We start from the raw sequence: 16,565 nt of genomic DNA on the forward strand, positions 1-16,565 counted from the left end.
GCCTTCTGAGGAAATCCTTTCTTCTATTCTTTTAGTATAGTTTTAATATAATATATATCATAAAATAATAAATCAAGCCTTCTGAAACATGGAGTCAGATCCTCATCTCTTCCCTCATCCTCAGACCCCTGTGAACACAGTCACAGATCTCCTCTTCCTTAAAAATCCCCAACATTAAAAAGAGTGGGAGTGATGCAACTCTGCAAGTCCTCAGGGACACCGGTCCAGGAAATATCCCAGAGTGGGTTTTGTTTCCCAGTGGAGCCGAATCCAGGTAATGGGATCCTGGTCCAGGACAAAGTCTCCTGGGCATTATCCCACCACCAGTCAAGCCCAATAATGCTATTAATGAGTAGAGCTAATGTCAGTAAGTAACTCTGGCTGTGCATCCCTAATGAGATTAGAGGGAGATATGAAACAGATCCTGTACATGAAAGTGTTACCATGGAGCGAGCCAGCACGGATCCCCAGCCCATCTCTGGGAACACAGCACTTCAAAGGCCAGCCCGTGGGGACAGCAGGTTTACTTTGCAATCAGCAGGGCCCTTCTCAGCATGCCCAACACAGCTCTCCAAATAGCTCAAGAGGGCTCAGAGGAGTGAAGAACGTGTCAGGAGTAAAGCTGAGTGCAGAGCTGGCAGGAGTCCCAGCGCAGGGGATGCTTCCCCGTGCTGTTCCACACCTGGAATATCTTTTGCACGCTGAAAAATTTTAGGGCAGTGCAGAGGAGCCTGCTGCTGGTGGGTCTGGCTGCTCTGCTCAGCTCCCCAGCCCTTCCACGAGCCCCTGCCCTGCCTGAGGCTCTGGAGCTGCAGCAAGCAGCAATGCTGATCACGCAGCTCGTGACGGCAGATTAAATTAAAACTCTAATGAGCAGAATGCAAATAACTCTGGCAGCACAGGGGCACAGCACTGCTACAGTGCCTTGTACGTTCCAGAGGAGAAAATGAGGATGGGGAGGGTGAATTCTGGCAGGCAGAGGTGTGAGGGATGAAGGCCTGCCCTGGTATGGCCTCAAAGGGCCATGGTTCAGCTGCACACGGTGGCTGTCTCAGAGTGGGACCTTCCTATAGCCATGATATTTTATGAAAATTCCTTTCCTTAGGATTTTTCCTCCTGAGAAGCTGAGAGGCCTCAGGAACAAAATGCAAACAATGGTTATCTGCTGCTGTGGAATGCAACAGGTGCATCTGGGATTGGTCTCATGTGGTTGTTTCTAATTCATGGCCAATCACAGTCCAGCTGGCTCGGACTCTCTGTCTGAGCCCCAAGCTTTTGTTATTGATTCTTTCTTATTCTATTCTTAGCTAGCCTTCTGATGAAATCCTTTCTTCTATTCTTTTAGTATAGTTTTAACATAATATATATCATAAAATAATAAATCAGCCTTCTGAAACATGGAGTCAGGTCCTCGTCTCTTCCCTCATCCTCGGACCCTGTGAACACGGTCACACCTTCCCAAGGGGACCTTCCCAAGGATGGGGGTATCTTTGATCTAATTCCTGTCTTTCTGGCTGGGTTCAAGCCAGCTGCAGCAAGGACATGAGCAGGGTGCAGGGGTTCCTGCTTGCAGCCTGCCCCTGAGGGCTCTGCACTGTGGGCAGCCACTGCTCCTGAGCAGGACCCTCAGAAGCTCCGGCCACGGGACAGGAGAGGGCGATTTGTAACCCACCCAGGCTCCTGTGTCACAGGTTTTGTCTGAGAGCCCTCTGGGACTCTGTGCCTGGTCCCTGAGGCACCAGCCAAAGGTTTTATGAATGGGGCCCTTGTGCCCAGAGCGGCTCCTGGTGCTCACACTCACCCGCCAGCGGGCACGGCACCAGCTCCCCCTCCAGCCGCGACTCGACGTCTCCACCCGTGCAAGTGTCCCCAGAGATCTTCCTGTAGCTGCAACACACAGAGCCGGGCAGTTTATTCCATGGAGAAAAAAAAACTGTGAACAAACCACCCTGTGCAGCCAGAATAAGCTGTGGTGTTTAATTGCCATGTATGTGCTAACATGCCGTTTGTTTGCTGCCACTCTCGTGGGTGTTGTGGTTGTTTGGGGTTTTTTAAATCGCCAGTAAGATAAATTCCAGCACTTGGAATATCAGGTTGCCCTCCCAAGCACAGCACATACCCTCGAGTCTTCCTGTAGGTTGAGCCAACAGGGCAAGGGACTGGTGGGTCATAGGGCTTGCCAGCAAACTCAGGGTCAGGGACACAAACTTCTAAGGACAAGTCATCGCTCAGCTTGAAGCCAAAATCACTGCAAGGAGAAGAAAGACATAGGGAGGGACAGGGAAAAGCAAAAAATGCAGCCACGCTATACCATGAGTCTATTTTTGCATAGAACTTTTAAGAACCGAAAGTGACCCTTCATTCATTATCAGTATTTAGCTGCACAGAACATCTCCCAGCCAGGCAGGCTGTTTCAAGAACACTTTGCAAATCAGCTCTGCCATGGCTGGGCAGGCTGGGGAAGGTGAGGCAGAGCTGAGGCAGTTGCTCTGCAAAGCTGGCTGCAAGCCCCAGTGCTGCTGCTGAGCTGGCTCGGGTCACTGCTCTGTCTCTTGGCTGGTCCTGCTGGCAAAAGGGGAGTTACAGTGTGGCTGTTCTTTGGAAAATGCTGTGGGGGAGAGAGGTTTTGTCAGTGGCATTCTGTAGGGAGCCCAGGGCTGATTTCTGAGGCAGGCTCGCATCAGCCCTGCTCTCAGTCTGCTTGTGGTGAGCCAGACTTGGTCTCAGCATCAGACAGGAGCAGCCTGGTGTGAGCTCAACTGAAAGCCCAGGCCCTCAAAAGCAGTTTCCTTTCTAACCCCAAACCTTTACATCAGTTTGCCAGAGCGCGTTTCCTGATCCTGAAAGCAGTGTCAGGATTGTGGGAATTGCAGTCAAAGGGCAATAGCAGGGCCAGCTGCACCCCTGTGGCTACAGAATCACAAAGATTTTTAGTGGGTCTCTGTCTGTGATGGGAAATTACCCATTCTCCTTTGGAAGGTGATGGATTAACAATACTTCCCTTTTCCGTGGAACCTTTCAGAGGCTCCCAAAAGGCTCTAAAGACATTAATTAAGTCTCATGCCCTGTTATTAATGAAAGGTTGTTTTCAGTCTGTTTAGTTTCCTCTCTGCTATAAAATGAAGCAGGGACATTCCGAGCTACATAAATTGGATGTTTGCTCACTCAGAGCGATTGGTCACAGATACTTATCTTGGATTTACAATCCAGACTAGAAGAAATTAATTGGTATTTTACCATTCAAAGTCCTCCCTCGTACAAGAGCAGTTGGAGACCATGACAGGCCTGTCAAAGTCTTCCCCATTGAAGCAGGTTGCATGAGGAGTCCTCCTTTTGAAAACGGTTTTATGCCCCAGCAAACACTCATTGCCTCGCTCGTCCGAGGGTGACCACAGCTTGTAGTCATTCTCTGTGCAAGGGACCCCTGAGAGGAGAAACAAGGTTGGGGTGCAGAAAAGTGCAGGATTTACAGTGCTCCAGGTTTAAAGACAGGGAGATGCTGATGTCCCTGGGTACCCAGGAGTGCCAGGCGTGCTGGCATCCAGCCCCACACCACAGGAATGCCTCTTGTCCCAGGCAACCACTGAGAGAACAAGAGGACACAGCCTTAAGCTGTGCCAGGGGAAGTTTAGGTTGGACATCAGGGAAAAATTCTTCAATGAAAGAGGGATTGGGCACTGGAATCACCTGACCAGGGAAGAGATGGAGTCACCATCCCTGGAGGTGTTTAAAACAAGCCTGAACATGGCACTCCTGCCATGGTTTAATTGATGAGGATGTGTTGGGTCTTTTCCAACTAAAAGTCTTTTCCCACCTAGTTCATTCTGTGATTCTCTCCCCTCTCCAGCGGCACAAAACCTCCCCCAAAAAGCAAGGGAAGGGAAGGGAAGGCTCCAGCTGGGAGCGTGCGGCAGCACATGGTGACAGGAGGGAACAGGCAGCTCCGTGGCAGTGACAGGGAATCTGAATGAACTCGTTCTGGTTACCAAACAGAACTGTTCCCAACAAAATGTCAAGGGAATCAGTGATAAATTTTAGTCAAGCAAATTCCTCTGCTGGGTTTAACTGCGCTTTGATTAAAATGCTGCCTCGCAATCAAAGCTGAAATGGGTTATAAAACATTCATAGGCACAAGCCTTCAGAAGGATTTTTTTTTTTTTCTCTTTTCCTTTTCAACAAATTCCTCGGTGAGGAGGGAAGGAATACAGGGAGAGCACAGGACTGCCTCCAGCAGCTGTGTCCACATGGACATGAGACACTTGGGACAGGGCATGAGGAGATGCCCTCCCTCCAACCTGCAGAGCCACCCCAGAGATGGCTCTGCCACCCGTCCCCTTACCCAGCACGTCAGTGGTGTTGATCTGCAGGATCAGCCAGCTGTGGCCATTCTCCTTGTAGGAGCCAAAGATGGTGAATATGGTGCTCTTCTCGCCAGGCTCGGTCAGGAGCCCGTACACAAACACCGGCTTCTCCGAGAACGTGAACACTTTCCAGGTTTCCCCTTCGTTTGTGCTGTACCTGCACAAAAAAGGAGATTGGGAGAGGTGCCAGGGGCATGTCCTGCTGCAGGGCACTCTCTGCCATGGCCAGCCAAGCAGCAGAGCAGTCCCTGTGCCCTGACACTCACTTGAGCTGGTCGGTCTCGGTGCCTTGGGCGATGGCCACCAGAATTCCACCGTGGTCACCCCAGGTGTAGTAGTGGGGTCCAGACAGTGCCTGGAAGAGAGACAGTGCTGAGGGGTGATCAGAGCTCTGCTGAGTCAAGGGAAATGGCTTGGTCAGAAACTCTGCCTGAGCCAAGCTAATGCTTCAGCCTGGGCCAAATCAAGTATCTGGAGGCACCAGAGATTCAAGTGTTTATGGGACACCATCTGCAGATGAGAATAGCCAGCCCATTTCCCACAAGAGATGTGTGTAAAAGGTGCCCTGAGCCCTGGACTCTGCTCCTCCTGTGCTCTGTGCAGGGAAAGAATCAGTTGAAGAAGCACCATGACACAGAACCAGAGTCCATCACTCCTCCTCTCATTTGTCACCTCTGTGAGGCTTTCCTGACACCCAGCAGTGACCTGTGGCCATCCCAGGACTGCAGAGAAGTTGGCCCTCAGGCTGTGGAAGTTCTTGTGAATGTTCAGAGAGAAGTGGGGCCATGGCATGCAGAAACAAGCCCTGGAGACAATTCATCCATGGCAAGAAGCTTGGATCTCACGCTCACCTACACCTCCAGCACACAATCAGCTTTGCTTTCCCATCCAGGGAGCCCAGAGCACCTTGGGATGAAAACAGGGAGTGTGTCCATGCCAGACCCTGCTCACAGGACGTGCTGCCACACTTGGGGACATTCAGGGCTCTGAACGCATTGTTCCTTTCTTCTCTGGGCTGTGAAATCACCCCTGTGATCTGCAGAGCCTCCCAGCCAAAGCTGAGCAGGAGGAGCTGTGGTGCTGCTTCTCAGCTGCACTGCTGGGTCATTCTGCACCTCTGCTCATGATACAAACATCAGTCAGGAGCTCTGGATCAACGCTTCCTCAGAATGTTTTAACTGCACTCCAAGGCAGACCTGTGGAGCTTGGCACCTGAGAGTCTCTGGTTTTGGATACCCTGTCCCATCTGTCAGCTCCTGCCTGGCTGCAGGGTCCCCACAGCTGCTCTCCAGCTGGGTTTTGGAGCCAGGAGCAGCCTCTGAACCACCTTTGGCATCAGCCAGACCAGTGGCGTGTCCCCAGCCCCAGTGCAGCTGCCCAGACCTCACGCCGACCGCGCCGCACTCGCAGGGGGAGAGGAGGCTGCTCAGCTCCCAAGATTAAATGGCTTGCAGATGTTGGAATACCACATTGCACTGGCTGCACAGTGCACAGGCACACCACAAACACTGCCACAGACCAGAACATCCACTCAGTAAACAGCAGCACACTCCCCATAAACCGAGGGCAGCTCCATTTCTCTGGAAGGAGCCAGAGCCTCTCCAGACTCTCTCACACACCAAGTCCTGGCTGTCAGTCCCACCTCAAAGACACCAAATGCTGAGGAAAAGTCCTGCCAGGTGTAAAGGAAGAACAGAGGAGAAGCTCTCCTGTGTCTGAATCCACCATCCACACCAGAGGCTCCTCTCCAACCAACCCACACCTGGTCCTTCATCTAAAAACCTTTTTCCCTTGTTTTAAGGCATTGAGCACCTTCCAGCTCTTGTATTCATATGAAATCACCTTTAATGTAACTCATTTATACTGCTGCCAAAATTCTTCCTGTTCCCCCACCACTCTGGCTGATCTGGCAGGGGTAAGAGCAGCCTTACCTCTCTCCACCTTGCTCCAGCGCTGCTCGAGATATAAACATTGGTTTTCCTTGCCATGTTCTTGCCAACGGAGCCTGGGAGAATGGGAGAAATCATCCTTCTTGTGGAATGCAAAGTGATTGCTTAAAAGGAAGCCAGACACCTCCAAACTATTTTTATCTGTGATTGAGGAGATGATTTTTCACACTATAAATTAATCCCTTCAAAAGCAAATATTTCAAGGACTATTTCAAGTTTTCAAAGCAGATGGGGGAAAAACCCATGGCTACAAATATGATTAAACAAAATGTGTGCTTTCTTCAGTAACAGAGCGAGACAAACAGGAATTTCTGAATCTTAAAGAAGCCCTTCACGAGGATCAGGAAAGAGGATCAGAACAGAGCAGGTTTCTCACATCTCTGTGCTGCAGTGAAATGTTCCCTCTGTAATTACTGTATGGGGACTGCAGCAGGGAAAGGACAGCAAAATGCACCATTTAATTGCATTTTATAACCTGCTTGTACAAACTAAATACTGCCTGGCAACAGCACCCCCCAAGCCAAGGGAAAAGCAGTACCAGTGGCAATGATCAGTCCTGGTGCCGACTCCTTGGAGAGAATGGGCATCCTGCGCAGCTGGAAATTCAGCAGCTGGCTCAGGCGCTGGGCCAGGTGGAGAGAGCAGCCCTGGGACAACTGGGAAAGCAGGACAGTGGATTAACACCCACCCCTCATGCTGTCTAATGCAGCCCGCTCTGCTTGGAAAGGCCAGGAGGGACTCCCTCGAGGTGGCGTTGCTGTTTCAACCTCTTTTCGTAGAGTGAAAACACCTCCAATATCACCAAGCCCACCACTAATAAATCCCCAAATGCCACTTTTGGGGCTCTTCTCCTTGTTCCACCACACCATGGTACCTTGCAGTCAGTGTGCTCCCCATCATGGGGCTGGAGCAGCTCCCAGGTGCCACACTTGTTGAAGGTGATGACGGAGTGCATGTTCTCCAAGATCACCAAACCCCTCATTAATAAACCACAGCCCCAAATGCCACTTTTGGGGGTCTTCTCCTTGTCCCACCACCCCATGGTACCTTACAGTCAATGTGCTCCCCGTAATGGGTCTGTGGGGGGGCTGGAGCAGCTCCCAGGTGCCGCCCTTGTTGAAGGTGATGACGGAGCGCACGTTCTCCCAGATCACTGAGCCCATCCCTAATAAACCACATCCCCAAATGCCACTTTTGGGGGTCTTCTCCCCATCCCAGAGCCCTGTGGTACCTGGCAGTCGATGTGCTCCCCGTAATGGGTCTGTGTGGGGGGCTGGAGCAGCTCCCAGGTGCCGCCCTTGTCGAAGGTGATGACGGAGCGCATGTTCTCCTCGCTGAAGGAGCCGTTGATCAGCGTGGCGATGTAGACGCCCCGTACGCCTTCCACGCGGTGGAAATCTGCGAAGGGCTCGTTGGCAAAGTACCTGTGGGGTGGGGGAACGGAAATTGAAGCCCTTCCCGTAACTCTGGGGATGTGGAGTATTGGCAGGCAAAGGTAAGGTGCTGATGTGGCAGAGCCAAAAATCGCGGATTTTGGTCGACGAAGTTCTCATTTGCCATGGGGTGAGTCCTTGTGGAAAATCACAAATCCTCTGAACAGAGAGAGACAGCTCTCTCCCAGGACTTTCCTGGGAAGCTCTGAGAAAGCTCAGAGAAAAGAATGAGAAACAATTCTTATCTCCACTTGCTGCACCTGTTGTTGTCCACATGTGGAATGGGTTATGGAGATTTGTTCACCAAAGAGTGGTTTCTTAATTGGACACTGGATGGTGTTTGGATGGATCGACCAATTAAGTAAAACTGTATTGGACTGTAAGGGTAATGAGCTTCTTAATAAGTATAGTAGAGTATTATATAGTATAATAGAATAGAACAATAGAATATAGAATATAATAGAATAATATAATATAGTATAATAGAATATTTTACTATAGTGTATAGTATAGTATAAAATAGTAGAATATAGTATAATATAGTATAAAATAGTAATATAGTGTAGAATAATATAACAAAATAAAATTATAGTAAAATTATAGTAAAATAAAATTATAGTAAAATTATAGTATAATATAGCATAATAGATTGCAGCCTTCTGCAATCATGGAGCCAATGCTAATTATTCCCTGTTCAGGGGACCATTGCTATGATAAGTCCTGTCTTACCTGACCAAGGTGTCGCTGCCAGCCCCCCCTGGGCTGTAGTAGAGCACATTTTCTAGAGACAGGGAGAACTTCAGGCCCTCAGCCTCCGAGATGTAGAGGTTGGTGCGGTTGTTGTCGTGGCTGACACACACAAACACCTGGTCCTCTGAGGCATCAGCAATGTAATATTCCTTTGGGACACAAGGAACAGACTCTGTGTGTGTGTGTGTGTGCACAGGCTGGTTTGGATTTCCTCTTATCTTGCCTCCACCTTTTTGTATTTTTTTCCACTCAGCAGGTGGAAAATCTCCACTTTGCTTTTTCTGTTGTGTTCCCCCCACAGTGATTCCCACCCTCTGCCCTGCAAAGGCCCCTGGAGCAGCATTGGTCACCAAGCCCCATGTCTGCTGGGTCTCTGGACCCCCCTGAGGCTGGGAGTGCACCCCACTGCTCTGCCAAGCACCAAAATTTGCTTCTCACGCCCTCCTTCGTCCCCACCAGCCTGGGGACACCACGGCATGTTTGGTTCATGCATCAGGGACTCTTTGCAAGCCCTGGCGGTGCCCTGGGCTTCCTCAGCCTGCAAGAATTGGGTGCTCCAGGTCATGCCAGTGCACCCCATGCCATGGGAAGAGGCAAAGTCCCCAAAAGCAGAGTCAGAGGGGTAGGATCAGCCCCTCTCTGGTATCTGAGCTTCACTGCCAGCCCCATCCCCAGTGACTGTCCAGGTGCCATCGTGTAAGATCATCCAAATGTGAGCCTTTGCTCTGCCACCCCTCCAGCAGGGTCATACGAGGTCCTTTCCCTCTCCTGCAGCATCTGGAGCTGCTGCTGGCACCACAGGGTGTCCTTGGCAAGGCAGGGAGCTGGGAAGCTGCTCGGGAAGCACCACTTACCTTAATTGGATGCTTGGTAACGAACTGTGCCACCCGCATGGGCTTGCGGTTGAAGGAGACCCAGAGCTGGACCGAGGGGGGCTGTGAGCTGCCGAGCAAACGCTGTGCAGAGCACAGGGACACGTTAGGAGGGGCTCTCACCCCTAAAAACCACCCTCACCTCCACTGGGATCCCCCAGTGCCTTCCCCCTCCCTGCACGTGGGCAAAGCGTGGCAGCAGCGCGATGCTGGGAGCAGTGATCCCCACCCAGGGTTTAAATTGCCACAGCCAGGGCTCAGCAAGGAGACAAACTGTCCTTCCTGGTCAGTCAGGTGGGGGTAAGGAGGCTGGGTTTAATTCCTCCTTTCTCCTCAGAGCACACTGACCTCTCCTTCCTATTTTTACCCATTTGCGCAAAACGAAAGGCACCAGTGCGAAGCCGAGAAAGTAAAAAAGCTGGGGGCAACCCTATTTCATACAGGATGCCAATGGCGAGGACCTAAACCCAGATCTAGGCTCCAAAAATAAGCGGCCTGGTTTTTGGTTTGTTTTTTTTTTTCTTTTTTTTTTTTTTTCCCCCATCCTCTGTATCACTAAGCAACCGTGCCTCCCACGGAAAGGAGCAGAAGTCAGAGCCCTGGGCGCCGCTGCCACCCAGCCTGTCCTTCCCCCAGCACCGCCCCTGCTGCAGCCAGGCTTGGAGGAAAGCGCCTCATTCCAGACTGGGGATGTGACTCCCAAATGAGGGGTTTGCAGCCAGCCTCCCTCTGTCTCGGTGTTTCCCAGCAGAGCTTGCTGTGGGGTGGAATATGGGTGATTTTATTGGTGTTTAGTCATTACAGCTGCAGGAGGAAGCAGGGAGTGCTGCCCACGGGCCCCTGAGTGCTCCAGAAGCAGGAAAAGCTCCAAAGCACCCCTAAATGGTGCCCAAACTCTCCTCATGCTTTCAGAATGCTGTCCCTCGGCTCAGTGGCTTCCCTGCAGAGACACAAACCACCCCCAGTGTTTCACCCTACACCAGCACCGAGCCCTCGATAAAATCTCCTGCAAACCACAGAGCAGGCACAGCGCCAAGGGGATGGGCCCTGGGAGTTACAGGCTGTACTACCTGCAAGGGAGACTTCTGAGAAACTGAACTTGCTCTGCAAATGTTCCCTGCCTCTGTCAGACACCGCTGTGCCCGCTCAGGGGGCCGGAGGTGACACAGCTGTCACTGACTGCCTAGGAAACCCTCCCTGGTTCTGCCAGCAGCCACCCCTAAATAAAGAGTTCCTTCTTAAAACACTCGATGGTAGCTGCAGGGGAGAAATGCATCTTCTGAAAAGAAAGCTGCTCCTTGCATTCTAGAAAGATCAGGACTTTATCCCTCTGATGCTGTTTCTGATCTAGAAAGGCCTGGCCCTCAGAGGAAGCACTGACACTTTCTTGCTTTCTTTCAGGTTTTTTTGAATTTGGCCAAGAACTGTAAAAAGCACAGAGAGGCCCTGGCTGCAGAGGGACCAAAAGATCACTTTTGCTCACCCACATCCTCTTTTCTTAGGCAAGCAGACTGAAAATGCAGCTTTCTTTCCAGGCTGGAGCACATTAGGCTGCTTGGAGCTGGTCCACATTTGACGGTAATCTCCTCTGACAAGCGGCCTCCTTTAACCACCGAGCCACATCCCCCTTCCCCTGCCACCCCCACCCCGATGTCCTTCCCAGCCATCCTCTGGTTTTTCCCTGCTCCCAGCCCTCTGCGGGCTGACCTACTTCTGCCCAGCCTGCCCGAGGCAGGGGCAGGGAAACACCACAGGGAGAGCAGCACGGGCAGCCGCTGCTGTGAGCCCACAGGGGGTGGCAGCTGCTGGCGGGCTGGGTGACACCTCTGTGACAAGCCAGCCAGCTCTGAAGGCCGTGAGGTGCAGCAGAGAGCAGCACCAGCCCTGGCAGATGCTCCTGCCCGCTGTGGTTCTGCGCCACATCCACCCTCGGCAGCGAACTCCTCGCACACCACTCACCACAGACTTGGTTGCAAACATGTATTTGTCCCTGAGCTGGAAATCTTGCACATCCTCCAGGATGATGTCCTTGTTCTCCCGGCTCTGGAAGAAGTCCGTGCTGCGGATGACGGTCGAGGCCCCCGAGGGCTCGTGCCGCTCGATGTACACCGTGCTGGGCTTGTCGTAGGGCTCAACCCCCCTGCGGGCACAGGGGACATGGAGCCATGGGAGAACAGGGCAGCAGGAGCAAGGAGATGGGGCAGGGGGAATGGGAAACACCCCTGGAGCAAGGAGATGGGGCAGGGGGAATGGGAAACACCCCCGGAGCAAGGAGATGGGGCAGGGGGAATGGGAAACACCCCTGGAGCAAGGAGATGGGGCAGGGGGAATGGGAAGCACCCTTGTGTCACAGACATCTTTTATGAAAAATCCTTTCCTTAGGATTTTTTTCCTCCTGAGAAGCTGAGAGGCCTCAGGAACAAAATGCAAACAATGGTTATCTGCTGCTGTGGAATGCAACAGGTGCATCTGGGATTGGCCTCATGTGGTTGTTTCTAATTAATGGCCAATCACAGCCCAGCTGGTTCGGACTCTGTCTGAGCCACAAGCCTTTGTTATCATTCTTTGCTATTCTATTCTTAGCCAGCCTTCTGAGGAAATCCTCTCTTCTATTCTTTTAGTATAGTTTTAATGTAATATATATCATAAAATAATAAATCAGCCTTCTAAAACATGGAGTCAGATCCTCGTCTCTTCCCTCATCCTCAGACCCCTGTGAACACAGTCACACCCTTGGGTGCCAGGCTGTCACTTGTCACCCTGCCCTGGCACGTGCCCACAGTGCAGGGTGAGGGGAGCAGGGCTGGGGCACACCCTGGTACCCAGATTTCTGATTTTCACAGTGCAAGAGAAGTGTCTTCTTCTCTTGAACGACAGGAGCTGGGTGCAGTACATACCAGGAAAAGGACTTCACGTGCTCCTGAATCATTATCCAGGTCTGGCCAAAGTCATCTGATTTCCAGAGCTGCAACAATAAAGGTGAGAGATGCCAGTAGGACTGGGACACAAACAGACCCAATCCTTCAAGAGACCCAGTGTGTCCATCCATGGCTACTCCCAGGACTTTTCATGGAGTAGCTCATTTTCATGTGGCAGCTCCTGGAGCAACAGCAAAATTTCTGTTAATAATAGATAACCCAAACAGCAAAAATAACATCCTTTAGCCTTCTACCAGAAGGATTTCCCACTGTTTCACCTCCAGGTTTTACTCACTGTGTCTATCTGAAGGTGCTGTAATTATTTTCAATCTTTACCCAACAACTCCATAGGGAAAAAAAAAAAGTGTTTGTATTCCAGCAGCAATTTGTTATTCAGGACCCAAAGGCAAACCACAGGCCCACATGAAACACTGCAGAGGTCACCCTGCCTCAGCTGCCAGTGCTCTGTGGTGAGTTATGACCACAGTGGTTGGGGTGATGGATGTGGTTGGGAGTAGCGTGGATGGAGGAGAAAGGAAGGGAAATAAGACAGGCAACCTGCAGGTATTGTGTCCTCATTCTCCAGAGGTGAGAACAGGACAGACTGCAGGGAAGGGAGTGACCTGGCAGATTTGGACAGCTCTGCGTGTGAGATCAGACTCCTGAACGGCCAGAGTGTCACAGACACATTTTATGAAAAATCCTTTCCTTAGGATTCTTCCTCCTGAGAAGCTGAGAGGCCTCAGGAACAAAATGCAAACAATGGTTATCTGCTGCTGTGGAATGCAACAGGTGCATCTGGGATTGGTCTCATGTGGTTGTTTCTAATCAATGGCCAATCACAGCCCAGCTGGCTCGGACAGAGTCAGAGCCACAAGCCTTTGTTATTGATTCTTTCTTATTCTATTCTTAGCCAGCCTTCTGATGAAATCCTTTCTTCTAGTCTTTTAGTATAGTTTTAATATAATATATATCATAAAATAATGAATCAGCCTTCTGAAACATGGAGTCAGATCCTCGTCTCTTCCCTCATCCTCAGATCCCTGTGAACACGGTCACCTATTGTGTCCTCATTCTCCAGAGGTGAGAACAGGACAGACTGTAGGGAAGGGAGTGACCTGGCAGGTTTGGACAGCTCTGCATGTGAGATCAGACACCCTGAATGGCCAGAGCATGAAGCCACACGGCCCTGCACGAGGCACAGTGGCTCTCGGCTGTGAGAGGCCACAGGAACATCCCAGCAGGGCAGGGTAGGATGCTGGTTCCCCACCTGGGCAAAGCGCTCACCTGTTTTTTAGGGTGAGACCTGTCGAAGCCCAAGAGGAGGTTGGGGTTCCTGCTGTGCAGGAGGAGGTCTGCTGCTCTGAAGGGGATGGAGAAGCCTTGGATGGTGTTGCAGAAGTCGGTGGTGATCCAGAGGTACGGGGCAAAAGCATCCACGAAGATATACTGGGAGTGCAGGGACAGACAGGGCAGAAGGTCAGAGCAGAGCTCAGGCTGGCAGCAATGAAGGTGCACATCCCTCGGGAGCCTTTGGGAGGGCAAACTTTGAAGGAGAAGAATTTCCCACTCTCCCACCACACTCTGACCATCACCAAGGCACAAGAAGTGCCTGGCACACACCTCCTCTGCCCCAGGGACACCCTAAGGTGTGTCCAGTCACCCTGAATGGCTGAAGCATGAAGATACCCCAACAATCTTTGTCCCCGTGACAGCAGGGACAAAGGCCCAGCTGCCACATCCCCCTCACCCTCTTGTTGTCAGCAGGGCTGTGGTAGAACTGGGCGATGGCCACCTCACTGCTGTTCCCCCCATCGAAGCTGAACCTCTCCGAAATCTTCTTAAAACTCTTCCCATAGTCATAGGACACGTAAACCTGCAAAGGAGAAGCCCCACAATGAGAAGCACAAAGTTCTGAGCTCCCTTCTGACAGATTTGGTGAAAACTCAGTGAGCTCCGAGGTGGGGAAAGATTTGAGATTTTCCCAACCATGCCTTGAACCCATGGGGCAGCACGGAGGATATTTAATATTTCTGTGCCTCTGAACCCAAACTTGTGGGCTTTTTTTTGTGTCTCAGGACACAAGAGCAAGCCAGGCTGTAGCTCAGCAGCCACCACCACCTTGGTGCACCTGGAGAGGGCCAGGGTGTGTTACTTACATCGCTGTTTTTGGGGCCCAGCAAGGACAGGCTGTCCCTGGCCAAGGCCACAATCACGTTGCTCTTCTCTCCTGCCCAGTGAACGACCATCTGATTGTGGGAATCATTGAGGCTGACCTGCAATGCCAAGGAAAAGGACACCCTGAGGCACAGCCTCACCCGCAGGGACAGCAAACATCCTCCCATGCCACCCTTCCTTGGAAATACCAGACTTTGGGAAAACTCATTCACAGCAGCATCCCTCCTGAACACGTTGGCAGAATGTGCCTAAAAGGGTAAGTTTTCCCTTTATTCTTCCTCAGACAAACAGGATTCAGGGGATGATGAGAATGAAAACTCAAACCAAGGACTGGGAAGCGTTTTCAAATCCAGGCTGATGAGGCCACAGGGAGGCAGAGGGCCAGGCACCCATCCCTTCTCTCTGGTGACCAGTGGCAGCACTCAAGCGACTGCCTTGAGCTGCTTCAGGGCAGGTTTAGCTGGATATCAGGGAAGGTTCTTGCCCCAGAGGGTGCTGGGGGCTCCCCAGGGAATGGGCACAGCCCCAGGAGCTCCAGGAATGTTTGGACACTGCTCCCAGGGATGCTCAGGGTGGGATTGGTGGGGTGTCAGCCCCAGGAGCTCCAGGAGCGTTTGGACAGCACTCCCAGGGATGCTCAGGGTGGGATTGGTGGGGTGTCAGCCCCAGGAGCGTTTGGACACTGCTCCCAGGGATGCTCAGGGTGGCATTGTTCGGGTTTCTGTGCAGGGCCAAGGGCTGGCTCCCTTCCAGCCCAGGATATTCCATGTTTCCCTGCTGGTTTCCAGCACACACGGGGCCGTGCACAATCCCGTTATCCCCGTTATTCCCGTGTGAGCTGTATCTGCCAGCCCAGCGCTGGTTTCTATGGGGAAGCTCTCGCAGCAGCAGCACAGGGGGAGCTGACAGTGCAGGACAAACCCTCTGTGGCTGTCAGCAGCCAGCAGGGACAGCCAGGAGAGCCGGGAGAGCAGCTCAGGCCGGCCATGGATGCAGCAGAGCAGTGCGTGCCTGAGCCCTCGCACGCCACAGCTCAGCCCAGGGCTCTAACCCCGGAGCTGGGGCCTTGGGAAGCTGTAAAAATACAGGGATAAGCCCTTCTTAGGCTTGATACCCTGCAGCTCTCACTGAGCCCGGGATCAGCGAGCAGCACTGCCTGCAGAAGGGGCTGCTTTAACCTCCAGCAAGCCAAACACTTGGAAAAACAAGGACTTTATTCTGGAAGAAAACAGGCAGGGAGGGGGGGGGGAGAGCCAAGTAGAAGCCCTCAAATCCCTCTTATGCAATAGGCTCACAGGAGAGGAAAGTGAAACGACCCCAAGCCTGGCAGGGAGCATCCCCTGGGGGCTGGAGAATACCCCTGGGGCCCGAACATGCTAGGGGTTGGAGCATGTCCAGGGCTGGAGCATCCCGGGGGTTGGAGCATCCCCTGGTGCCCGAGCATCCCCCAGGACAAGAGCATCCCCTGGGGGCCTGAACATGCCGAGGGTTGGAGCATCTCCAGGGCTGGAGCATCCCCTGGGGACTGGAGCATCCCCTGGGGGCCTGAACATGCCGAGGGTTGGAGCATCCCCCAGGCCCGGAGCATTCCCCGGTGCCCGAGCATTCCCCAGGGCCCGGAGCATTCCCCGGGGGTCGGAGCATCTCCCTGGCCAGAGCATCCCGGGGGTTGGACCATCCCCCAGGCCCGGAGCATTCCCTGATGCCCGAGCATTCCCCGGTGCCCGAGCATCCCCCCGGGGCCCGATCATTCCCCAGCAGGGACCCCCCCCCCCCTCCACCGGGCAAACCCTGCCGGAGCTCCCGGCTCCAAGCACGGCTCAGATTTAGGTCAGCCATCAGCAGCAGCAGCAGCTACAAAGCCAGGCAGCCAGAGCCCTGCGTGCCCGCCAGAAAAGAAAACAAAATAAAAATTAAAAGGAAGAGACGCTGTTTGAGGATGAAGGGAAACAGGCCAGAGGAGGAGGAGGAGGAGGAATTGCTGCTGCTCACTGAGATAGCCTGGGGTGTGGAACTGAGCTCTGCCCTCCCTGTCCCCCTCCCCTGCTCTGGAAGCAGAATAACCCTGTTTAAATCTCCCACATCTCTGTTGGTTGTTTTGGGT

At 52.5% G+C, this 16,565-nt stretch overlaps 1 protein-coding gene across 2 annotated transcripts in view; it reads right to left on the reverse strand.

Moving 5' to 3' along the window:
• Nucleotides 1–14,542, reverse strand: part of SORL1 (sortilin related receptor 1) — a 44,739-nt gene extending 30,197 nt beyond the window's left edge. For both annotated transcript variants that reach the window (XM_066564314.1, XM_066564313.1), the window contains exons 1-15: nt 14,443–14,542; nt 14,034–14,159; nt 13,571–13,732; nt 12,263–12,330; nt 11,325–11,505; nt 9,348–9,449; nt 8,473–8,642; nt 7,542–7,734; nt 6,849–6,966; nt 6,293–6,366; nt 4,628–4,716; nt 4,340–4,518; nt 3,238–3,424; nt 2,120–2,248; nt 1,802–1,887 (exon numbers count right to left, since the gene is read on the reverse strand). In XM_066564314.1, the coding sequence (XP_066420411.1) occupies nt 1,802–1,887; nt 2,120–2,248; nt 3,238–3,424; nt 4,340–4,518; nt 4,628–4,716; nt 6,293–6,366; nt 6,849–6,966; nt 7,542–7,734; nt 8,473–8,642; nt 9,348–9,449; nt 11,325–11,505; nt 12,263–12,330; nt 13,571–13,732; nt 14,034–14,159; nt 14,443–14,532 (1,954 nt within the window). In that variant the 5' untranslated portion in view covers nt 14,533–14,542. The remainder of the gene's footprint in view (nt 1–1,801; nt 1,888–2,119; nt 2,249–3,237; nt 3,425–4,339; nt 4,519–4,627; nt 4,717–6,292; nt 6,367–6,848; nt 6,967–7,541; nt 7,735–8,472; nt 8,643–9,347; nt 9,450–11,324; nt 11,506–12,262; nt 12,331–13,570; nt 13,733–14,033; nt 14,160–14,442) is intronic.
• Nucleotides 14,543–16,565: the final 2,023 nt, after the last annotated feature.

The sequence above is a fragment of the Molothrus aeneus genome, chromosome 22 (assembly GCF_037042795.1).
Source record: "Molothrus aeneus isolate 106 chromosome 22, BPBGC_Maene_1.0, whole genome shotgun sequence".
Taxonomy (NCBI): Eukaryota; Metazoa; Chordata; class Aves; order Passeriformes; family Icteridae; genus Molothrus; species Molothrus aeneus.